Source organism: Nerophis ophidion, linkage group LG06 (assembly GCF_033978795.1).
Source record: "Nerophis ophidion isolate RoL-2023_Sa linkage group LG06, RoL_Noph_v1.0, whole genome shotgun sequence".
NCBI classification, from domain to species: domain Eukaryota; kingdom Metazoa; phylum Chordata; class Actinopteri; order Syngnathiformes; family Syngnathidae; genus Nerophis; species Nerophis ophidion.
The window spans coordinates 64,155,129-64,181,345 of record NC_084616.1 but is presented as its reverse complement, the minus strand read 5'-3'; the positions used below and the strand labels follow the sequence as shown (position 1 = coordinate 64,181,345).

The 26,217-nt window shown below is 41.7% G+C and overlaps 1 protein-coding gene across 3 annotated transcripts in view; it reads right to left on the bottom strand.

The window, feature by feature from the left end:
• Positions 1-1,184: 1,184 nt before the first annotated feature.
• LOC133555091 (nuclear receptor coactivator 3-like) overlaps positions 1,185-26,217 on the bottom strand; it is a 171,113-nt gene continuing 146,080 nt past the window's right edge. For 2 of the 3 annotated variants that reach the window (XM_061904567.1, XM_061904568.1), the window contains 13 exons: positions 24,118-24,605; positions 22,579-23,681; positions 22,367-22,499; positions 22,080-22,238; positions 20,593-20,823; positions 20,411-20,513; positions 20,156-20,327; positions 15,434-15,760; positions 10,686-10,784; positions 10,365-10,596; positions 10,109-10,286; positions 3,535-3,721; positions 1,185-3,461 (listed from right to left, as the gene is read on the bottom strand). In XM_061904567.1, the coding sequence (XP_061760551.1) occupies positions 3,450-3,461; positions 3,535-3,721; positions 10,109-10,286; positions 10,365-10,596; positions 10,686-10,784; positions 15,434-15,760; positions 20,156-20,327; positions 20,411-20,513; positions 20,593-20,823; positions 22,080-22,238; positions 22,367-22,499; positions 22,579-23,681; positions 24,118-24,605 (3,424 nt within the window). In that variant the 3' untranslated portion in view covers positions 1,185-3,449. The remainder of the gene's footprint in view (positions 3,462-3,534; positions 3,722-10,108; positions 10,287-10,364; positions 10,597-10,685; positions 10,785-15,433; positions 15,761-20,155; positions 20,328-20,410; positions 20,514-20,592; positions 20,824-22,079; positions 22,239-22,366; positions 22,500-22,578; positions 23,682-24,117; positions 24,606-26,217) is intronic. The other variant, XM_061904569.1, reaches the window with a different exon arrangement.

Genomic DNA, 26,217 nt, shown 5'->3' with positions numbered 1-26,217 from the left:
AAAACAGGAAATACTTAACACACAACATAGGAAAAGCTAAAACACAAACAGTAGATGTATTGACCTACAGTATATTGGATTCAGTGAGGTGCTGTCAGGTGAGGCAAGTGAGGTAGTGCCTCACCTGTCAGCAGGTGGCTTGACCATGAGATGTTCCAAAACTAAGTATTAAAATAAAAAAAAGTTTTAATATTTCTCCTTTGGTTCATGTTTTCTATGTGATTTTGGTGTGGTTCCTGTATATTTTAATAATTTTCATGGTCAAAATCGTAGAAATTCCATGTTTCCTGATCAAAACAATGCAGCAGATGACAAGTGAGGCAGACACAGGCGGTGCCTCCACGGCTACATACAGTGTGTATTGGGCGTGTGTGTGAGAGGGGGCGCATGCTTGTTGCCACGTGGAAAAGGCAGGTCTTGAGGCAGCAAGTACCTCTGCCTCAAGGTAGGGGGCGATATATTGTCAACTTACAGTTCAATGCCTCAGCAGTACTCTGACTCGCCACACTGGCAGACGTGGAGGTGCTCAAGCTAGCAGACACAGGTCTCACCAGCAGAAGCCAGCATTTTTTTCTTTAACTGTATTTATAACACACATGGCATTTTTATTAGAGTAAGCCAGCGTTTGTGGTTGTTTTTTTGTCAGATGCAAAAATAGTGTTTAATTTCTTGGAATGAAATTGAATTAAATGAATGTTTCTGCCATTATGGAGGATTATATACTGTATCCAAGATGAAATACTTCTCGAAACTGGACTTTAAGACAATATGAATGTGATCATACAAAGTAGGTTTTCATGGAGGATAGCTAATGCTGCTTCAGATACAAATACATAAAGGTAATATACACTCACAATACTTGATTTATTATGTTAAAAGCAAATGGGACCAAAAAGTATTTAATAAGAAGTTCATCAAATAGTTTTTGGACTCATTTATCATATCATAATATCATTATAATGTTTTTACAAAAGCAAATAACTCCCTATTTTTTCCTGTAATTCTAATGTGCAACCTAAATCAATAATGACTAGAGCTGCACAAATGAATTTAAGTAAAGAAAAAAGAAAAAAAAATTGTGTGCCTCACCTGGTGTTTAGTTCACCGCACGTCACTGATTGGATTGCTGCACAACAGACATTTTGACCAACTTTGCAGGTGAAAAAGACAGCAGAGACAAGCAGTTTAAATATAAATTTGTATTTACAACAATATTAACATCAACAACAGGGTAAGAAAAGAACAGTATTTTACATCCTGTCATTTCTCTTTTTGCTGCTCCAACCATGACCGAACGAACAGGAGTTTATCGTTTTCAGAGCAAAGCATTGTTTGAATATTTTTTATTTGGACTGGGGGAAAAATTTGGATCAAGAAAGTCCTAGCGATCTTTTGTGAAGGACCTGCACTGTAATTCTGGCCGGAACAGAACGGAAATCCAGAAAGAAAGACCAATCCGATATAAAGTAGCTCAGCAGAACCGGACTCGTACTCTCTACTCTATCTTCTACGGGAGCGGCTACAACATATGCAATCATTTTCAAAGGCTTATCATAGGTGCAACAGTAAAAGCTCACATGAGTACGATCTAGCACAGGAAGTGTCTCTAAGCAGTGCAGAACGACATAACCAAATAAAACTCTTTGGATTGAGCATGTCTTCATAGGTAGATAGAAGCTTCACGGGAACTCAGTAAAAATATTCCAACAAGTTACACATTAAAAGAGACTAACGTGATATTTAACAGACTCGTGTAGCTTCCAGTGGGTTTTTAATCAATCATTTTAATCTAAAAAGTTAGCCACAGGATAAAAACTTTCTGAGGCTAATACCAAAGAGTACAGTGTAAACCCCAGGTGAGATTGGCATGAAATAATGGAATTTCATTAAGGAAATATTAATGAGACATCCGAGCGTAAAGTGAAGCCTTAAATAATCATGTATTGAATCTTTTGGGATACATTTCACCTCGAAGAAATTACTCTAAAAGGAACGTGTTTGTTCACTAGCACCTCTATAACAAAGACCATGAAACAAAGAAAAGTTATTGGAAAATTAAAAAGTGCTTTTTTTTTTTTTTTTTTCTGAAAAGGAGAAAAATCGCAGCATGAAGTAATTATACAAACACTGCTTTTTTTTTAAAAAGAAAAGGATAAAAGCAGGCCCTTTTTTCTCCAAAGAAAATAAAAGATGACCTATGATGGTATAAGAAAAATTACACTTATTAAATATTAAGCCTTGCAATCTGTGCAAAAAAAGTATGTGACCTACAAAAGCATATATATATATTTATATATAGTACATTTGAAGCCTATTTACAATTTCTATGAACAATAAAAGAAAAAGTCTCCAAAAGAAGACACAGTGTCTAATACTGCAGTACCGCCGCTTTAAAGAAATGATGCATCAACACAGATGAGAACCAGGAGGAAGGATTATTGCTGGAAATTGACTTCTTTTATAGTGTGAGATTACACACACATCAACTTGGCCAGTTTTCTACTTCCCTTCTTTCAAACTTTTGCTTGTAAGGTAACCAAAATATCTTCAACTTTCTGATTTAAAATATTTCCTATGGATTGATAAAGCAATCGCCTCTTCAATCTGTATAAATATACGTCAGTTTGGTTTTCAAAATGATCCTTTCCCCCCCCATCAATTTCTAGTCTTATACTAAATGACTGACGACAAGAGTGTTGGATAAAATCTGTGCTTGCTACTTTTCCACTGGTTCCCACTTTAAAGACCTCGGACCCATTTCCCCATAATCCCCCCCCTACTTCTCCACGGGTGTTGGAGAAAACATGTGAAAATAAAGTGTTGATATCTGCTGCTATGGATTCATTCGTGAGTAAAGGCCTCTTTAGCCACAACCCTTTCCGTGTTGGCCTCTCTTAAAGTGCAATCAGTCAAGGAGTAATTGAGTCGTACGCTAGCCCGCCGAGCCTTGACCAACAAAACACTGTGTTGCTGCCGCTTATTGACATTCATCTGAGTGTCACAATCCAGTGGCTCGCTTACAACCATCTTCACTGTCGGCACCACCCCCGGGAGCGAGACGCCGAGGAAACATGAGACATCGAAGAATGAGAAGAAATGCACATTTCCAATGCAGTTTCGTAGTACATTCCACAAAGGAGGCTTCACACACACACACTCACACAAACACCAACACGCAAGTCTGAGAGCACCTTGAGCCCGGAGACGCTGTACGGCCCGACTACCGTGTCCACGCACCTGTTAGAAGAGGACTATCTAACTGCAAAGATGTGAGCGTGTCTCTCACTTTTTCAGTTTCATCAGCACTGCGTCTGACACTTCTGAAGAGGCCAGACTGCCAAGGCATCATCAAAAGGAAAAGTGCGCCCCCGTGTGGCGGTTGTCACGCACACCCACGTATGTCCTCCTGCTGCGTTCAATGAGGCGAGTCAATCCGGCCGCCATGGAGTTCAGCAATATTTCTGCATTGCACGGGAGAAAAGTCAACATGGACTCCAGTTTGGCTTTTTTTTTTTTTTTAAATAGTCCACCTACCTGATCGGGTCCCATCATGCGTCCCATCACCATCGGATTCATGCCCATCTGCCCCGCCATCTGCGCCATGTGACCACCTCCTCCGCCGTTCATCATCATGCCCCCGTATTGGCCCGGGTTTCCTTGATGCCCAAATTGCTGCTGCCCTGGCGTCACTTGCTGGCCAAACTGCTGCTGAGGGTAGGAACTGAGGGGGGGAGGGAGCACGACAAAGTCAAAATGTTGCTACTTTGATAACGTCAGATAGGGCTGGGCAATATATCGATACACCCCAGGGGTGTCAAAGTCAAATACAGAGTGGGCCAACATTTAAAACTGAACAACGCGGCGGGCCAAGGTTGAACAAATTAACCTTTTAATAGGGACCCAAAAAAGTTTTGCATTGAATATTGAACACGCAAGCCTTATATAACTTTATAGTAACATGCAAACTCGAGTTTCAAATAATAATAATTTTAAAAAAATTCAATGGCGATTGGGGACATCTCTACACTGCTGATCCGCCTCCGCTTGAGATGGTCTCCTGTGGACGGGACTCTCGCTGCTGTCTTGGATCCGCTTTGGACTGAACTCTCGCGGCTGTGTTGGAGCCACCATGGATTGAACTTTCACAGTATCATGTTAGACCCGCTCGACATCCATTGCTTTCGGTGTCCTGAGGTCCTCTCCAAGGTTTTATCATAGTCAGTCAGCATTGTCACTGGCGTCCCACTGGATGTGAATTCTCCCTGCCCACTGGGAGTGAGTTTTCCTTGCCCTTTTGTGGGTTCTTCCGAGGTTGTTGTAGTCGTAATGATTTGTGCAGTCCTTTGAGACATTTGTGATTTGGGGCTATATAAATAAACATTGATTGATTGATTGATTGATCAAATACATTTTTTATAAAAATTGAATGCCTCTTTTCTATTTGCAGCCTTCTCAGGTAAATATCAAAATAAACTTTTTTCACAGGCTAAAAAATAAATGTGAAAATAAAATAACAATAATGAATAAATCAAGCATTCAAGTCTTGAAGTAGCAAGAGAAAGTGCATAAATAAAACAGTTAATTATTGCTCAGTTTGCTTAGCTGATTTGCTTTAACACTAAATAAGGAAAGAGCAACACTTATATAACTTAACAGTGCAAAATCTTAATAGTGTATATTGTAGCGTCCCAGAAGAGTTAATGCTGCAAGGGGTTCTGGGTATTTTGTTTATGTTGTGTTACGGTGCGGATGTTCTCCCGAAATGTTTGTCATTCTTGTGTGGTGCATGTTTGTAACACTGTTAAAGTTGTTTGTACGGCCACCCTTAGTGTGACCTGTATGGTTGTTGACCAAGTATGCCTTTCATTCACTCTTGTGTGTGTTTAAAAGCCACATATATATTATGTGATTAGGCCGGCACGCTCTTTGTATGGAGTAAAAGCGCACGTGACAACAGGTTGTAGAGAACGCTTTAAGGCAGGGCCTTTAGGGCACGCCCCCAATATTGTTGTACGGGTGGAAATCGGTTGAAATTCGGGAGAATGGTTTCCTCGGGAGATACTCGAGAGGGGCACTGAACGTCGGGAGTCTCCCGGGAAAACCGGGAGGGTTGGCAAGTATGAGTATTAGCGGTGAATGCGGCTGTATAATACCGACGGGCCAGTACTAATGTTAATTTCATATTGCCTCAAGGGCCAAATTAATTTACACGGCAGGCCACATTTGGCCCGCGGGCCAGAGTTTGACACCCACGGTATACGCGATATATAGCGGGTTTGTCTCTGTGCGATATAGAAAATTACGATATCAGTAGAAGCATTTAAGTCTCATCTTAAAATGAATTTGTATACTCTGGCCTTTAAATAGACCTCCTCTTCAGACCAGTTGATCTGCCGCTTCTTTTCTTTTTCTCTTCTGTCCCCCCCTCCCTTGTGGAGGGGGTCCGGTCCGATGGCCATGGATGAAGTACCGTCTGTTCAGAGTCGGGACCCAGGATGGACCGCTCGTCGGGACCCAGGATGGACAGCTCGCTTGTGTATCGGTTGGGGACATCTCTACGCTGCTGATCCGACTCCGCTTGGGATGGTTTCCTGTGGACGGGACTCTCGCTGCTGTCTTGGATCCGCTTTGAACTGAACTCTCGCGGCTGTGTTGGATCCACTATGGATTGAACTTTCACAGTATCATGTTAGACCCGCTCGACAGCCATTGCTTTCGGTCCCCCGGGGGGGGGCGGAGGGGTTGCCCACATTTGAGGTCCTCTCCAAGGTTCTCATAGTCATCATTGTCACTGGCGTCCCACTGGGTGTGAATTCTCCTTGCCCTTATGTGGGTTCTTCCGAGGATGTCGTAGTGGTTTGTGCAGTCCTTTGAGGCATTTGTGATTTAGGGCTATATAAATAAACATTGATTGATATTCGAGTATACGTTCTCACACAGTTGCTTTTAGCTGCGGGTATTACACTGCAGGGCAGCACGGTGGAAGAGGGGTTAGTGCATCTGCCTCACAGTACGAAGGTCCCAAGTAGTCAGGGTTCAATCCCGGGCTCGGGATCTTTCTGTGTGGAGTTTGCATGTTCTCCCCGTGACTGGCTGGGTTCCCTCCGGGTACTCCAGCTTCCTCCCACCTCCAAAGACATGCACCTGGGAATAGGGGGTGTTGCCCACATATGCGGTCCTCTCCAAGGTTTCTCATAGTCATCATAGTCACCGACGTCCCACTGGGTTTGAGTTTTCCTTGCCCTTATGTGGGCTCTACCGAGGATGTCTGTGTGGTTTGTGCAGCCCTTTGAGACACTAGTGATTTAGGGATATATAAATAATCATTGATTGATTGATTGATAGGTTGATTGGCAACACTAAATTGGCCCTAGTGTGTGAATGTGAGTGTGAATGTTGTCTGTCTATCTGTGTTGGCCCTGCGATGAGGTGGCGACTTGTCCAGGGTGTACCCCGCCTTCCGCTGGATTGTAGCTGAGATAGGCACCAGCGCCCCCCGCCACCCCAAAGGGAATACGCGGTAGAAAATGGATGGATGGCATTACACTGCATGCATCGCTCCTTCTTTCTTGTCTCTCCTTCTCACAGAGACTTAAAGGCCTACTTAAATGAGATTTTCTTATTTAAACGGGGATAGCAGGTCCATTCTATGTATCATACTTGATCATTTCGCCATATTGCCATATTTTTGCTGACAGGATTTAGTAGAGAAAATCGACGATAAAGTTCGCAACTTTTGGTCGCTCTTAAAAAAGCCCTGCATTTCCGGGAAGTAGTGCGTGTGACGTCTCAGATTGTCAGACTCCTCACATCCACCCATTGATTACAATCATGGACGCCAGCAGCGCGAGCGATTCTGACCGAGTAAGCGACTATTTCCCCATTAATTGGAGTGAGGATGAAAGATTCGTGTTTGAGGATATTGATAACAACGGACTAGTAAAAAAAAAAAGACAAAAGCAACAGCTACGGGCGACGGCAGTGTGAGCGTTTCAGATGTAATTAGACACATTTACTAGGATAATTCTGGAAGATCCCTTGTCTGCTTATTGTTTTAATAGTGTTTTAGTGAGATTTTAAAGATTGTAAAGACATACCTCGAGGTCAGATGGCTGCGTTGAACACACTGTGTCTCAGAGAGAAGCCGAGGAGCCAAGCTCACAGCTGCTGCAGAACGACGAATAATCCACGGATGTCTCCGGTAAGATATATATCAATATTTCCCCATCCAAAAACATGCTGGTTGACGTAGAGAAAACATGTTCGCTTGACCGCTCTGCTTTCACAACAAACAAAGAAACGGCCGCTGTGTCTCGGTGCTAAAGACAGCTGGAATCCACCGCTTTCCACCAACAGCATTGTTCTTTATAGTCTCCATTATTAAATGAACAAATTGCAAAAGATTCAGCAACACAGATGTCCAAAATACTGTGTAATTATGCGGTTAAAGCAGACGACTTTTAGCTGTGTGTGTGCACAGCGCTAATATTTCCTCACAGTCCGTGATGTCACGCGTACACGTCATCATTCCGCGACGTTTTCAACAAGAAACTCCCGGGAAATTTAAAATAGCAATTTAGTAAACTAAAAAGGCCGTATTGGCATGTGTTGCAATGTTAATATTTCATCATTGATATATAAACTATCAGACTGCGTGGTGGGTAGTAGTGGGTTTCAGTAGGCCTTTAAAACAAGCGCACCTTCTTACATACGACACGCGTGCAACGTCACACGCCCTCCCCGAGCAGAGAGGTAGTGGCATGGGGTAACGTTAGCTGTGATGCTAGCGAAGCCATGCGAGTGGTAGTACGAGAGAAAAAAGGTGCGAATGAAGGAAGAATTATTTCCCCAAGAAAAGCAGCAGAGGGTCCATCGTCTGGCGGTGGTTCGGCTTCAAGCAGGAATATGTCGAATAGACAATTTTAATTTGTCAAGTGTGGGGCACAAGCGTTGCTACCAAAAGTAGCATTACTGCTAATATGTAGCATCATTTGAAAAGTCACCCGCTTATAAGTGTTTAATGAATACACTCTTGGTCGATTTACTTAGTTGTGATTTCCTTCTCTGAATGAAAGTTTAAAATGAGCGTATATTAATGCAGTAAGAAGAAGAATGTTTTAATGTAGACACATAGAATTATCATACTGCTGTGATTATATGTATCAAGTGTTCATTCAAGGCTAAGGCAAAATATCGAGATATACCGTATTTCCTTGAATTGCCGCCGGAGCGCTAATTAATTTAAAACCTCTTCTCACTCCTGCGCTTACCAAAGGTATGCGGTAAAAGTAAGCATGCGCTAATTATTTTCAAACCTCTTCTCACTCCGGCACTTACCTAAGGTATGCAGTAAAAATTTGAGTGTGATGTAAGCTTGGACCTTAAACCCAACTGAATAGCTCTTAATCTTCTTCCCTTTATGCAATTTCAAATTAGCGGTATTGAAATCAGCCTCATCCATTTTAAAAATGATGACAGGGGAAGTGTCACTCGTGACGACACGAGTTTGAACAGGCGGTGATACTAAGCATGCACTAATTATTTTGGGAAGCGAGTTTGACCCGGCAGTAATTCAAGGCAGGCGCATACTATATGCCCAGCGGCAATTCAAGGAAATACGGTATATCGTGTATCGCGAAATGGCTAAAAACAGTGGTTCTTAACCTGGGTTCGATCGAACCATAGGAGTTTGGTGAGTCGGCCTCAGGAGTTAAGACACACCCGACTCATCGTGTAAAAAAAACCTTCTCCCTATTGGCGTATTACGGATACCCCCCAAACAATGTTCCCTCTAATTTTCCATCTGATTTGCAGGTGTGTAATTTGTTGTAAGTTCATGCACTGTGATGGTTTTGTTCTTTGAACAAGGTGATGTTCATGCATGGTTCATTTTGGAAAAAGAACATAACTGTCCTGAATAAAAAAAAAAAAAAAAAAACATTTTGGGGGCGGCGCCGTTGGGAGAGCGGCCGTGCCAGCAACCCGAGGGTTCCTGGCTCGATCCCCACCTTCTACCAACCTCGTCACGTCCGTTGTGTCCTTGAGCAAGACACTTAAAAGTAAGTGCATCTCTGTATTCCTTCAAAACCGCTCTAAAACAACACCTCCAGGCAACTTCAACCCTCTACTAATACCCTCCTCCATTCACATCCCATCTCCCCGGATTATAAATAACCTAATGTAAATAATCAAATGTACTTCTAATGTATTTACTTGCTCTTATGCTGTCGGAACTCACTATGTTCTCTGCTCGCTGTACATATCCTACTAAGTAAGACCTACACTGTTTTAATGTCCATTTCTCTGTTGATGCAGTTGATGACTGAAGTACTGATATCAACCAAAGCTCCTCATCCCAACCCCCGGATTGTAAATGATGTAAATAATTCAATGTATATACTATGATGATTAACCTGTGTGATGACTGTATTATGCTGATAGTATATATTTGTACCATGAATTGATTAACGTGAACCCCGACTTAAACAAGTCTATGACGCATGACGTCATAGACTGTAGAGGACATATTAGCGCAGCACCATTTGCGGCTAAAAGTCGTCTCTTTCCATCGCGCAATTAAACAGTATTCTGGACATCTGTGTTGCTGAATCTTTTGCAATTTGTTCAATTAATAATGGAGAAGTCAAAGTAGAAAGATGGAGTTGGGAAGCTTTAGCCTTTAGCCACACAAACACATGGTGATTCTTTGTTTAAATGGTGTTTAAATGGTGTTACCATTTAGTGGTCAATTGTACGGAATATGTACTGAACTGTGCAATTTACTAATAAAAGCATCAATCAATCAATTAATCAAAACTCCACCCTTGCTCCTGATGGGTCGTGGTTAGCGCCATCAGTGTGTGTGTGAATGGGTGGATGTGGAAATAGTGTCAAAGCACTTTGAGTACCTTGAAGGTAAGAAAGCGCGATACAAGTATTTCCCATTTATTTTTCATTTTTCACTAAAGAAGCGTTTGGTGAATGCGTATATGAAACCGGTGGGGTTCGGTACCTCCAACAAGGTTCAGAACCACTGGCTAAAAAATATCGAGATATTAAAAAAAAAGGCCATATGGCCCAGCCCTAACGTCAGACAACATTTACAAACCTGCTGCGTCCCATGCCTCCCTGTGACCAGCCCTTCATATCCGCAGCCTGGTACATAGGACCACCCTGCGGGTGCTGTTGCATCATAGGGTTTTGAGGACCCAGGCGGCCTGGAATCATGGAGTTAGGAGGACTGTTGCCGGAAGGGCCAAACGAGGGGTCTCCATGTTGGCTCATGCCTGTAAAACAGCATACAGGAAACAATCAAATCCAAATCCTTACAGTTGAGAGACTCGCCACCAGAGAGAAGCACGCACTATAATTCCCTCCGTAGCCGAACTGCTGTGGACCAGGCTGACCCATGTTCGGCACGCCCACAGGATTGTCCATGCCACCAGGAGCTGTGACGTTTGGCGGCGGGCTGAATCCACCCGCGGCCGCCTGTTGCTGCTGTTGCTGCATCAGCATCATCATGCGCTGCCTCCTCATCTGCATGGTCACCATCTCCCTGCTGCGCTGAGCCATCATCTGGGCGTTCAGGAAACCCTGCTGGGGAGAAAAAACACAAAATGTGTTTTGCGCACTAATCATTTTTGGGGAATATTTCCTTAACATCCGTAAAATGGTCTCTACTGTACCTGTCCAGCCATGCCTTGTTGCATGGCGGGCCGCATGACGGGGTTGCCTCCAGGGTTCTCCATCTTTATGCCCATGGCCTGGCGTGTCTGGTTCATGAACTGAACAAAGAAAAAAGAAAAAAAAGCAACATTTTAGGTTCATCTAATTTTTTTGTAAAGATGCTAAAAGGCCTACTGAAACCCACTACTACCCACCATGCAGTCTGATAGTTTATATATCAATGATGAAATATTAACATTGCAACACATTCCAATACGGCCTTTTTGGTTTACTAAATTGCAATTTTAAATTTCCAGCGGACTTTCTTGCTGAAAACGTCGCGGAATGATGACGCGTGCGCGTGACGTCATGGACTGTAGAGGACATATTAGCGCAGCGGCATTTGCGGCTAAAAGTCGTCTCTTTCCATCGTGCAATTAAACAGTGTTCTGGACATCTGTGTTGCTGAATCTTTTGCAATTTGTTCAATTAATAATGGAGAAGTCAAAGTAGAAAGATGGAGTTTGGAAGCTTTAGCCTTTAGCCACACAAACACATGGTGATTCTTTGTTTAAAATTCCCGGAAGTGAAGCTTTACTATGGATCAGAGCGATCAAGCGGATATGGTTCCCGACCACTTGTCAACCAGCAGGTTTCGGTGAGAAAATTGTGGTAAAAAGTCACCTCTTACCGGAGATCAGCTGAGCTTGCGCCGTCCATGCAGCTGCCGTCGACTTCCCTCAGAGACAGGCATCAAGACACCCGTAGACACACCCCTCCAACTATCAGGTACTATTTAATCTCACTAAAACACTAGCAACACAATAGAAAGATAAGGGATTTCCCAGAATTATCCTAGTAAATGTGTCTAAAAACATCTGAATTGGTCCCAATGCAATCGCCTTTTTTTTTTTACTTTATTTATTTTTTCTATCCATCCATCCATCCATCCATTTTCTACCGCTTATTCCCTTTCGGGGTCGCGGGGGGCGCTGGCGCCTATCTCAGCTACAATCGGGCGGAAGGCGGGGTACACCCTGGACAAGTCGCCACCTCATCGCAGGGCCAACATAGATAGACAGACAACATTCACACTCACATTCACACACTAGGGCCAATTTAGTGTTGCCAATCAACCTATCCCCAGGTGCATGTCTTTGCATGTATTTTTTCTAGTTCTTTGCTATCAATATTATCATCCACAAATCTTTCATCCTCGCTCAAATTAATAGGGAAATTGTCGTTTTCTTGGTCCGAATATCTCTTGCTGCTGGTGGCTCCCAATATAAACACCCTTGTGACGTCATCGTCTGCTACTTCCAGTAGAGGCAAGTCTTTTTTATCAGCACCAAAAGTTGCGAACTTTATCGTCAAAGTTCTCTACTAAATCCTTTCAGCGAAAGTACAGCAATATCGCGAAATGATCTAGTATGACACATAGAATGGACCTGCTATCCCCGTTTAAATAAGAAAATCTCATTTCAGTAGGCCTTTAAATATAAAATGCATTATATCAAATTGGCGGATTGCCTGTACTGCATTTTCCAAGCAATACGGCGCACCGCTGATCAATGGTCTATTTTTTTTAAATCTTTTTTCATATATAAGGCGCACTGGATTAAAGGAGTGACATTTTTTTTCTCCCTCCAAATTGAAAACACTTCCTTGTGGTCTACGTAACATGTAATGGTGGTTCCTTGGTCAAAATGTTGCATAGATTATGTTTTACAGATCATCTTCACTGCGATGAGGTGGCGACTTGTCCAGGGTGTACCCCGCATTCCGCCCAATTGTAGCTGAGATAGGCTCCAGCGCCCCCTGCAACCCCAAAGGGAATAAGCGGTGGAAAATGAATGGATGGAGATCATCTTCAAGCTGCTTTCTGACAGTCGCTTCTGGATGCGCCGTTTTGTGGGTGGTCTTATTTACGTGGCTCACCTTCGGCAGTGTCAGTGGCCTAGTGGTTAGACTGTCCGCCCTGAGATCGGTAGGTTGTGAGTTCAAACCCCGGCCGAGTCATACCAAAGACTATAAAAATAGGACCCATTGCCTTCCTGCTTGGCACTCAGCATCAAAGGTTTGAATTGGGGGTTAAATCACCATAAATGATTCCCGGGCGTGGCACCGCTGCTGCCCACTGCTCCCCTCACCTCCCAGGGGGTGATCAAGGGGATGGGTCAAATGCAAAGGACAAATTTCACCACACCTAGTTTGTGTGTGTGTGTGACAATCATTGGTACTTTAGATTTAAATTAAATGTTCTCTTTCATCTTTGTTGCAGTGGTGGAAGAAGTGTCAAAGATGGAGCTAACTGTTTTAATGACATTCAGACTTTACTTATTTCAATAACGGAGCAGCATCTTCTCAGTTGCCGGAAATGTGTCCCGTGAAAAAACGTCCGACCGGAACTGTAATAACTAAAAGTTCCTTGGGTGAATAATGTAAACTCACTACACTGGTGTGTTTATAAGTGGCAGATATAAGTTAGAACTTTACACTACTTTATATTAGAAATGGCAACAGCAGAGGAAGAATGTCCCATAGCAAGAACATAGAGAAAAAGAAAAAACTAATTGACTACGGCGTCGGCACGGACCACATGGCGGACACGCACAAATTCTCAGGACGTATGCAGATCCCAAATACAGATCAGCAGGTACCAGAAAGTAGGAAAAGTTGCTTTTGCATAATATCGTGAAACAAAACGCCAAATAATATGTCTTACCTTATACACACACCATAACACTCGTATGTTGAAGCACAGTATAATTCATCAAGCGGTGCGGCATCACAGCTTACCAAAGTCGTAATAAAACATTTTGATATATTTTTGAGCGCTGTGTGTAATATTCTATATTTTCAATTGAACAAAGAAAATGTTGGTGTTGTTTACTTGAGTCATATTGCAGTCTCCACGTACCTCTTGTGTGTGACTGCCATTATATTGGAATCTACATGTTTCTCTTATGCGTGACTGCCATCTACTGGTCACACTTATCATTACACCATGCACCAAATAAAATAGCTTTGCGGTAGGCAAGCAAAACCAGAAAAATTTCGTACATTAGGCGCACAGCGTTAAAAGGCGCACTGTCGAGTTTTGAGAAAAAATTTTTTTTAAAGGCCTACTGAAATGAGATTTTCTTATTTAAACGGGGATAGCAGGTCCATTCTATGTGTCATACTTGACAATTTCGTGATATTGCCATATTTTTGCTGAAAGGATTTAGTAGAGTACATCTACGATAAAGTTCGCAACCTTTGGTCGCTCATAAAAAAGCCTTGTCTTTACCGGAAGTCGCAGACGATGACGTCACCCATGTGACGGCTCCTCAAGTCCTCACATTGTTTTTAATGGGAGCCTCCAGCAATAAGAGCTATTCGGACCGAGAAAACGACAATTTCCCCATTAATTTGAGCGAGGATGAAAGATTCGTGGCTGAGGATATTGATAGCGACGGACTGGAAAAAAAAAAAAAGGCGATTGCATTGGGATGGATTCAGATGTTTTTAGACACATTTACTAGGATAATTCTGGGAAATACCTTATCTTTCTATTGTGTTGCTAGTGTGTTAGTGAGATTAAATAGTACCTGATAGTCGGAGGGGTGTGTCCATGGGTGTGTTGACGCCAGTGTCTGAGGGAAGTCGACGGCAGCTACATGGACGGCGCAAGCTCCGCAGATCTCCGGTAAGAGGCGACTTTTTACCACAATTTTATCACCGAAACCTGCTGGTTGACATTTGGTCGGGATCCATGTCCGCTTGACCGCGCTCTGATCCGTAGTAAAGCTTCACCTCCGGGAATTTTAAACAAGGAAACACTGTGTGTTTGTGTGGCTAAAAGGCTAAAAGCTTCCCAACTCCATCTTTCTACTTTGACTTCTCCATTATTAATTGAACAAATTGCAAAATATTCAGCAACACAGATGTCCAAAATACTGTGTAATCGCGCCATGAAAAGAGACGACTTTTAGCCGCAAATGGTACTGCGCTAATATGTCCCCTCCAACTCGAGACGTCACGCACACGCATCATCATACGCGTCATCAATCCGCGACGTTTTCAACAAGAAACTCCGCGGGAAATTTAAAATTGTAATTTAGAAAAACTAAACCGGCCGTATTGGCATGTGTTGCAATGTTCATAATTCACCATTGATATATAAACTATCAGACTGCGTGGTCGGTAGTAGTGGGTTTCAGTAGGCCTTTAAGTGCGCCTTATTGGCCAGAAAATATGGTAACCTCAAGTAGAGTTGCGGTTGTCACCCCCAAGCCCTTGGAGGGCAGCAAGCACATTTGTTGAAGGAAGTCAAGTAAATACAGAGGGAAACCGTCACATACATGCACGTTTCTGGTCAGTGGAAATTGTTCCACTAGGGAAAAAGTTACTGCAAAGTTCATAAGATCTTGAAGGAAAAGTTCTTGAAACTTTGAAATGGAATGGACTTGTGTGGTAGTCGCGGCGCTTTTTAATCTGTCCTGTCCAGTTTCAACTCCATCACTCTCAGATACTTTTCAAGAGTATCTGCTTGTATATTTGGTTCAAAACCTTTATAATATTCTGACATCTATGCAGCCGATGGTAACTAAACGGTAAACAGATTAAATGTTTGCCTCCCGAGTAAAATTCGGGAAGTGAGGCGAACTGCCTCTAGATCAAATGTTTGCAACCCAGCCAGATTTACTTTCCATAAAGTTTAAAATGATTCTATTTTGCGTCTTACAACCGTTTTAAAGATTTTTTTGTCAGATTTGGGTCATACCTGCTGTCCCTGCAGCCTCTGTTGCAGCTGGAGCCTCATGGGCTTGTTAGTACTCATCATCCTGGGCCTCATCATGTTCGCACGAGGGTGCCCCATGGCCCCCATTCCACCCATGCCAGGGAAGCTGCTGCTTTGGCCCATTTGAGACAGCATGGGCCCAAATCCTCCCTGCTGGCTTTGTCCCTGCATTGGATTTCCTCCGTAGCCAGTCTGCATGGGCATGGTAGGGGGTCCAGGATAGCCTTGTCCATAAAGAGGCTTCTGGTCCGGCACCATCGATGGTTCCTGTCCAGTAAAAGGTTCCAGCTGCTGTTCTGGTCCCTGTGTCTGTAACAGGCAACAAAGATGTTTACAAACTTTTTTTTCTCTCACTGTTGTAGTTTTTAAAAATCTATTTGTCTCACTTCATCACAATAACAGCTTAAATACTACATTTTCATCACAAAAATGAGTCACACTTTTATTACACTAGAGTGGGGGTCGGCAACCCGCGGCTTTAGAGCCACATGTGGTTCTTTAGTGACACCCTAGTGGCTCCCTGGAGCTTTTTAAAAAATATATGAAAATGGAAAAAAATGGGGGAAAAATATTTTTTATTTATTCAATATGGTTCCTGGCAAGGACAAAAATCACACAAACCTTTGAAATTGTCAGAAATCCCACTGTTTATATTAAACACCGAGGAGAGTATTTGGCGAGCGCCGTTTTGTCCTACCAATTACAGCAGTCCTTGAACTCACCGTACTTTGTTTACGTACAACTTTCTCGGCGCTGCCACAGTGAGACGTGTTTTATGTCATTCTTTCTTTGTCTCATTTTGTCCACCAAACTTTTTGTGCTGTGCGTGAATGCACAATAGTGAGCTTTGTTGATGTTATTAACTTCTCTGAGTGCTAATCAGGCATATTTGGTCTGTGCATGACTGCAAGTTAATTTTACTTATGTCCTCTGTGTATTTTGTGTATATTTGCATGTCTCATACCACATTATCTGAATGTAACAGTGGCTGCATTTCTGACAGTTGTTTGTGTGCCATGTTGTATAGACCACAGCAAACGTTACACAGCTTTCAAGGATGGTAAAAAATCCATTTGAAGAAGACAGTCTGCTGTTGGCTTTAACTTGGAAACACACATCTATAACTTTGGCCATTCTAAGCCAGTAACTTCCGGGAGTTATCTCACCCTCTGAGAAAGCTCCATTTTACTAATGTTTTCCAATTCTGTAAAATAGTGTAGAATAGATACATTTCGGTCAACAAAGACTTGCGTCAGCCTGCAACAAATAGTCATTTTGATAGTAGGATAATATAGACACTTACATCGTGAGTTGTCTTCATTATAACACTTAAATAAGACTTTTAAAGTAATTTTGATAGTAGGCTAATATAGTTAATAGAGACGCTTGCATCATGTGTTGTCTTCATTATAAGACTTTTAAAGTAATTTTGATAGTAGGCTAATATAGACACTTACATCATGAGTTGTCTTCATTATAACACTTAAATAACACTTTTAAAGTAATGTTGATAGTAGGCTAATATAGGTAATAGAGACGCTTGCATCATGTGTTGTCTTCATTGTAACACCTAAATAAGACTTTTAAAGTAAATTTGATAGTAGGCTAATATAGTTAATATAGACACTTACATCATGTGTTGTCTTCATTATAACACTTAAATAAGACTTTTAAAGTAATTTTGATACTAGGCTAATATAGCTAATATAGACACTTACACCATGTGTTGTCTTCATTATAACACTTAAATACGACTTTTAAAGTAATTTTGATAGTAGGCTAATATAGCCAATATGGACCTATACATCATGTGTTGTCTTCATTGTAACACTTAAATAACACTTTTAAAGTTATTTTGATAGTAGGCTAATATAGCTAATATGGACCTATACATCATGTGTTGTCTTCATTATAACACTTAAATAAGACTTTAAAAGTCATTTTGACAGTAGGCTAATATAGCTAATATAGACACTTACATCATGTGTTGTCTTCATTATAACACTTATATTACGACTTTTAAAGTCATTTTGATAGTAGGCTAATATGGACCTATACATCATGCGTTGTCTTCATTATAACACTTAAATAAGACTTTTAAGTAATTTTGATAGTAGGCTAATATAGCTAACATAGACACTTACATTATGTGTTGTCTTCATTATATCACTTACATAAGACTTTTAAAGTCATTTTGATAGTAGGCTAATATAGCTATTATGGACCTATACGTCATGTGTTGTCTTCATTATAACACTTAAATAAGACTTTTAAAGTCATTTTGACAGTAGGCCAATATAGCTAATATAGACACTTACATCATGAGTTGTCTTCATTATAACACTTAAATAAGACTTTTAAAGACATTTTGATAGTAGGTTAATATAGCTAATAGAGACGCTTGCATCATGTGTTGTCTTCATTATAACACTTAAATAAGACTTTTAAAGACATTTTGATAGTAGGCTAATACAGCCAATATAGACACTTACATCATGTGTTGTCTTCATTATAACACTTAAATAAGACTTTTAAAGTCGTTTTGATAGTATTCTAATATAGCTAATTTGGACCTATACATCATGTGTTGTCTTTATTATAAGACTTAAATAAGACTTTTAAAGTCATTTTGATAGTAGGCTAATGTAGCTAATATAGACACATCATGTGTTGTCTTCATTGTAAGACTTAAGACTTTTAAAGTCGTTTTGATAGTAGGCTAATATAGCTAATATAGACACTTACATCATGTGTTGTCTTAATTATAACACTTTAAGACTTTTAAAGTCATTTTGATAGTAGGCTAATATGGCTAATATGGACCTATACATCATGCGTTGTCTTCATTATAACACTTAAATAAGACTTTTAAAGTAATTTTGATAGTAGGCTAATATAGCTAATATAGACACTTACATTATGTGTTGTCTTCATTATAACACTTAAATACGACTTTTAAAGTCATTTTGATAGTAGGCTAATATGGACCTATACATCATGCGTTGTCTTCATTATAACACTTAAATAAGACTTTTAAGTAATTTTGATAGTAGGCTAATATAGCTAATATAGACACTTACATTATGTGTTGTCTTCATTATATCACTTACATAAGACTTTTAAAGTCATTTTGATAGTAGGCTAATATAGCTATTATGGACCTATACGTCATGTGTTGTCTTCATTATAACACTTAAATAAGACTTTTAAAGTCATTTTGACAGTAGGCCAATATAGCTAATATAGACACTTACATCATGAGTTGTCTTCATTATAACACTTAAATAAGACTTTTAAAGACATTTTGATAGTAGGTTAATATAGCTAATAGAGACGCTTGCATCATGTGTTGTCTTCATTATAACACTTAAATAAGACTTTTAAAGACATTTTGATAGTAGGCTAATACAGCTAATATAGACACTTACATCATGTGTTGTCTTCATTATAACACTTAAATAAGACTTTTAAAGTCGTTTTGATAGTATTCTAATATAGCTAATTTGGACCTATACATCATGTGTTGTCTTTATTATAAGACTTAAATAAGACTTTTAAAGTCATTTTGATAGTAGGCTAATGTAGCTAATATAGACACATCATGTGTTGTCTTCATTGTAACACTTAAGACTTTTAAAGTCGTTTTGATAGTAGGCTAATATAGCTAATATAGACACTTACATAATGTGTTGTCTTCATTATAACACTTAAATACGACTTTTAAAGTCATTTTGATAGTAGGCTAATATAGCTAATATAGACACTTACATCATGTGTTGTCTTAATTATAACACTAAGACTTTTAAAGTCATTTTGATAGTAGGCTAATATGGCTAATATGGACCTATACATCATGCGTTGTCTTCATTATAACACTTAAATAAGACTTTTAAAGTAATTTTGATAGTAGGCTAATATAGCTAATATAGACACTTACATTATGTGTTGTCTTCATTATATCACTTACATAAGACTTTAAAAGTCATTTTGATAGTAGGCTAATATAGCTAATATAGACACTTACATCATGTGTTGTCTTCATTATAACACTTAAATACGACTTTTAAAGTCATTTTGATAATAGGCTAATATGGCTAATATGGACCTATACATCATGTGTTGTCTTCATTATAACACTTAAATAAGACTTTAAAAGTCATTTTGATAGTAGGCTAATATAGCTAATATGGACCAATACATCATGTGTTGTCTTCATTATAACACTTAAATAAGACTTTAAAAGTCATTTTGATAGTACGCTAATATAGCTAATATAGACACTTACATCATGTGTTGTCCTCATTATAACACTTAAATAAGACTTTTAAAGACATTTTGATAGTAGGGTAATATAGCTAATATGGACTTTTACATCATGTGTTGTCTTCATTATAACACTTAAGACTTTTAAAGTCATTTTGATAGTAGGCTAATATAGACACTTACATCATGTGTTGTCTTCAATATAACACTTAAATAAGACTTTTAAAGTCACTTTGATAGTAGGCTAATATAGCTAATATAGACACTTACATCATGTGTTGTCTTCATTATAACACTTATATAAGACTTTTAATTTTTTTGCGGCTCCAAACAGATTCAGTTTTTGTATTTTTGGTCCAATATGGCTGTTTCAACATTTTGGGTTGCCGACCCCTGAACTAGAAGGATCTGTCTGCGCTCAGATTGTTTCATCTCTTCTACCTGGCTAACAAGGTCTGGGATGCCTAGCGCTCTGTCTATCTCCTCAAGTGCGATGCCATCCGTGTTGTTCAGAAGGGAATCCAACTGGTCCAACAGTGCCCGTTCGTCATTTTGACCCTCACTGGTAGTGGGTGGGACCAGAAGTTCATCCAGGGTGTTGGCAAATTGCCGTCTACAGTAAACAGACATATCATAAACATTCATGATGGAACAATCTGTTTCGTAGGAACATATCCAAAGTTGGGCTGTGCTCACCTGTTGCCCTCCATACCAACCAGAGTATCAGGCCATGAAGGAGACTGGTTGGGCTGACCTTGCTGGCTGAAGGTGTTCACACCTATCATGTCAGTGGAGCCACCTTCACCACAAGACAAATTATTTTAACACTTCCAGAATTGCTTTCAATCAATTGACAAGCATAAAATAGTGCATCATACCCATATCCATCAGTTGCTGCTGAAGCATAGACCTGGATCCTGGAATACTGTTGGAGCGGCTCACCATGGGGCCCGCTAGCATTCCCTTGCTGCCGCTGTACTCCATGTTGGGACGTATCATGGAGGGGTGGCCAGTTGAACCCACTGGACTGGTGCTGGAGCGGGGTATGCCCCATTCTCCAGATCCTCCCATGGGAGACCTCTGGGTAACCATCCCCCTATTCATTGGCCCTGATTGTAATGAATAGGTGCACACATCAGTCATTACTGAAAATATGCCGACGACACCACGGTGCTTGGGCTCATCAGCAACAATGACGAGACAGCATACAGGGCAGAGATCCAACAGCTGGCTTCATGGTGTGCTAATAACAACTTGGTTCTTAACACTAACAAAACCAAATAACTAATTGTAGACTTCTGCAGGAAATGGCAGAAAGAACATCCTCCACTTGTTATTAATAACAATCTCTTAGAACGGGTCAAAAAAATTCAAATTTTTAGGGGTGACCATCACAGAAGATCTATGCTGGGACATTAACACTGCTTCTACAGTCGGAAAGGCCCAACAACGTCTTTTCTTTCTAAGGAAACTAAAATGCGCAAACATTCCGCAGAAATCGATGGTAAACTTTTCCAACTGTGCCATCAGCAGTGTCCTTACCTACAGATTTTTAGTGTGGTTTGCTAGCTGCACTAAAGCAAACCAACAGGCCCTCCAGCGAGTGGTTAAAACGGCGGGGAAAATTACAAGGACTATACTCTCAGAGATGAGCGCCATGTACACAACTCGCTGCTTAAAGCGAGTACGCAACATCCTAAAGGACAGATACCATCCAGCACATGGCCTCTTCAACCTGCTACCCTCTGGAAGGAGGTATAGATCGATTCGCGCCAGGACCACCAGAATGTCTCACAGTCTGTATCCCCAGGCTGTGAGACTGCTAAATGAACAGCTTGCCCCCTTACTGCCCCCGACCATCTTATTACCTCACTCATCACCACCTCAATAATTGTGATCTGGACATTGCATTACTGGAGCATCAACACCCATTGATTGATACTTTTATTAGTAGATTACACAGTACAGTACATATTCCGTACAATTGACCACTAAATGGTAACACCCAAATAAGTTTTTCAACTTGTTTAAGTCGGGGTCCACGTTAATCAATTCATGGTAAACAGACATATAACTTTCCCTCCCCCACCCACGTCCCTCTATATGTGTTCTCATAGACAAATGCTAAGCTAAACTGCAAACTATGGTCAACCTGCACATCAATGCAGTTTCTATGCCGCTGGACAAAGCTCAAACGAAATCTCGTTGACATGTATGACTTAAGTGTTATTTATGACAATAAAGGAATTGATTGATTGATACGTGTGACATAATATTTAGTTTAGCCTTATAGAGTACAAAAAGAAGTGTAGAATTTTTAATGATACATACAATACACATGAAGTAACAAGTGTCAAACACGTACCCATGTTTCCCGAGTAGCCATCTGGGCTACCAATCATATTCTCCTGCTTCACTAGCATAGGTCGTCTTCCAGCTCCTCCAAGCCCAACTGGAGGCTTCCCCTCTACAGACAAGGACCTTTGGAAGGGCCCTCGAGGCCCTGGACCCATACCTGGACTCGCTAAATAAACAGAAAAAGTGTTGACCTGATAATTGGAACAATGGACTTCATTCCAGTCCAAGCATGAATATCGCGGTAGAACTGGAAAGTAAAGCTGTGGTGTTATGACTGATGAACAGATGTCTTACCCTGCAGATTTTCATCCAGGCACCCCGGTGGTTTGTTGCCCATGTCATTTGGTCCGGCACTTCCAGCCTGATCTGGGTATAAATCAGAGCTTGAACCCCTCAGATCTCCCAGGATAGACTCAAGGTTGTGCAACTGGTCCAAAGATAACATTGTGTTAGTTATTATTTAATGATCCAAGTAGTTAGATGTGGTATACAAGAACTGAACTGACATCATCAGGTGGCTCTGACTTGATATTACTCTCATGATGTTCAGGTGCATGGCCAGATCCAGGGCCTCCCCGTGGAGGACCGCCAGCAGTCCCAGAGGGTCCCTTGCCCTCTAACTCCTCCAGCTTGGGCTTGACATCCAATGGCTCTTTGGAATCATCCTTGTTGAGCAGATAGTGGAGGAGAGCGTGTGTCTTCTCCTTCTTGGGGCTGAGCTGCTCCTGCTTGGGCTCAGTGATTAAGCCGGGACCATTCCCGGTACCGGGACCTCCCGTACCTACTTCACTGCCCTCTTGGCTCCCTAGTGCCACCTTTCCTGTAGCCTCTGCTGTGATCTTTGCCACCTCATCAGGAGTATTACCATTCTGGAGAAGCTTGTGAAGGATTTTATGCTTTTCTTGCAGTGAGCCTGTGTAGCTAGCTGATGTGGACACACCCGCAAGCCCACTTGTCTGGCTTAAATTGGCACTGGCTGAGGAAGAAGAGGACACACCCGTGGATAAGGAGCTGGTCATCCCCCCAATTGGGTCCTTACTTTCTGAAGTCACTGGAGTACTGCTGTTGGTTGATGGAGGTGGAATAGGGGGCCCTGTTGGTCCACTGCCGCCTACATTGAGCTCTTCAGTTGGTGAGGTGAGCAACTGGAGCAACTTCTTATGACCTTTACTGTCTGGTAATCTTCTAGCGGGCTCTGATGTTGCCCCACCTCCCTCACTTCCCCCTTCTACAGATTCTTTAGGTGCTGTAGCTGCCTGGCTGTCAGGTCTGTCCCCAGAGCTCTCAGCCTGAGGATGCTGATGATTGTGATGATGGTGCATGAGGTGGTGATGGTCACCAAGTCCAAGCCCTAAGCCCCCTGCCGGGCTTTTGGAGCCGTCCTGGGCTGGTTTGGCCATTTGGTTTGGCTGGCAAGAAGAGGAAGAGTGGACACTAGGAGAGCTGTCAGGTTTATGGGCCGGCGAATGAGACATCAGAGTGGAGGGGATGGAGTTCCCTACTCCTTCACTGATGGCTTGTAAGGCGTTTAGGGAGCTGCTGGAGTAGGTTGTCGTGTTCCCACTGCCTCCTGCACCACTGCAAATGCCACTCATGGGAGAGTGCATGCCTGAAAGATAACCACAACTCAATCTAGCAAACAAATTAACAATGGTTACTGATGATGGACCAGGTGCGCTCAATAGTTTTAATTTAGCCCACCAAACATCACCCAAATAATGAAATCAATAACTCTAACTAGAGAAGTGATTATTCATGCAATACTTCTGCGGGTCCAGATTACGGGGCCCATAGTGCGGCCTGGGGTCCATTTGCGAACTGTAGCTGGTTTTTGTAGATTGTAGAAAATAAATGAACGAAAAAAAAAAAAAAAAGCAAAAAATGGAGAAAAGGAGTAAAAGGGCATAGTCAAAAAAAAGTTGAGATGTTGATACTAACTAATAACACAAATTGTATGTCTTTGCATAATTTTTAGTTTTTTTTTTCGTTAAAAAAAATGACTTGAGTGACCAGTGAGAGCCCCTGCGCTATACTGACAGACTCACCTCCTGGAGAAAACTGGTTGGAGCCCATCTTTGGACTACCTCTATTTCGGGGTGACATTAGGAGTCCGGATTGGTGACCGCCCATCCGGGGGCTTCCTGAAGGGCTGTTCAAGCCACTAAGCCCAAAGCCACCACTGCTCTGAAAGGGGGGCTGTTGTGGGTGCTGCTGCATGCCTTGGCCCGGGTTGTTCATGGGACTCATTTGATTCATGTGTCCCCCATGACTCATCTGCATCATGCGGTTGCCCATGCCTCCACTCCCTCCACCACCGCCTCCTCCATATGTGGAGCAGCCACCCATCGGACCCATGTGGCCTTGCTCATTCATACCGAAGGCCCTGTTCATTCCGCCCATACCCCCCATGCCCATCCCCCCACTGGCGTTCATGTTGATTTGGGCATTCGGGTTGGGGCCTCCCATGGTTTGCTGCCTCATGGTGTTGGGCATCATGTTCCCACCCTGAGTTGGGCGGTAGCCATTCGGTTCCCTGGTTTGAGGGAAACAAAATAAATCAGAAAAAAAAAAGCAATAACTTGTAATTGAACAGGTGACATGTTTTGTAAAATGTAGAAGTGCAAAAAAATAATAAATAGGACAAGAAAAATGATCTAATGCACTCAAAGTTTGATACAGCGCAGTCTTTGGAGTCCACAAAATACAGATAGCGTTATTCCTGAGATTACGTCACAGTATATTAAATATCCTTATTGTTTTTTAACCCTTTCTTTTCAAAAAAGTCATGCGTGTAGCTTATTTGGCCCCCAGCTGACGTGCCGTGAATGCTGGATGGTGCTCCCACGTCCCAGAATGGGGCAGCACTATCCACCATTAGACATCACTGGGTCAATATTTTGTTATTTTTATTTATCTATTTATCTATTTTCATTCCTTTCTTTTTGGAGATTTTCATAAAGATTCACTGCGTAAGTTTGTAATTACGTGATCATTTGGTAAAAAAACAACGTGATTGAGTCTGGTGGAAAAAAACAAACGATGATATGGTGTTGACGCGGGCAAATACTGCGGCATGGTCATGCTGGACATTCAGAAGGTCTCTGACACCGTTAACCACGCTATACTGTTGGATAAGCTCAGAGCAATCGGATTCGATAAAACCTCATCGAGCTGGATGCAATCTTACTTGGAGGGGAGGAAACAGGTGGTAGAGGTCAACGGCACCATGTCCCCTCCCCTCTCAGTAAGCTGTGGAGTCCCCCAAGGCAGTATACTAGGACCTTTACTGTTCTTAATATACGAAAATGACATGCCATCAGCAAGCAACTGTGAATTGTTCCTGTTTGCGGATGACTCGGCCCTGCTGTTCACCGGCAAGGACAAGTCACAGGTGGAACAAATCCTCAGTGCGGAACTCCTTAATATTTGCACCTGGCTCTCTGACAATAAGCTATGCATACACTTCGGTAAAACGGAATCCATCCTATTTGGGTCCCATATCAACCTTAAGAAAGTCAGTGACTTCACTATAAAAGTGGGCGACATTGTTATCACCAGGAAAGATGAGATCACCTGCCTAGGTCCATTCTAGAGGCCAATCTTTCCTGTGATAAAATGGCAACCAAGGTAATCAAAAAGGTAAACCAAAAAACCAGTTTCCTCTACAGAATCTCATCTCTGGTCAACAAAAGCACCTTAAAGATTCTAGCGGGAACTCTCACTCAACCCTTCTTCGATTACGCTTGCACCTCCTGGTACCCCAGCACCTCCAAAACCCTCAAATCTAGACTCCAAACATCCCAGAACAAGCTAGTCCGGTTACTTTTAGACCTCCACCCCAGATCACACGACACTCCAACCCACTTCTCTAAAGTGGGCTGGCTCAGAGTGGAGGACAGAGTAAAACAACTTGCACTGAGCCTAGTCTATAAAATCCGCTACACCTCCCTGATACCGAAGTACATGTCAAACTACTTCCTTAACGTAAATGACTGCCATAACCACAACACCAGGGGGAGCTCCACAAATATAATACCAATCTAACAAAGGTATTAACTCATTCTCTTTCTATGCCACATCAAGGTGGACTGCACTCCCAACAGGTTTAAAAATAAGTGCATCTCTATCCTCCTTCAAAACCGCTC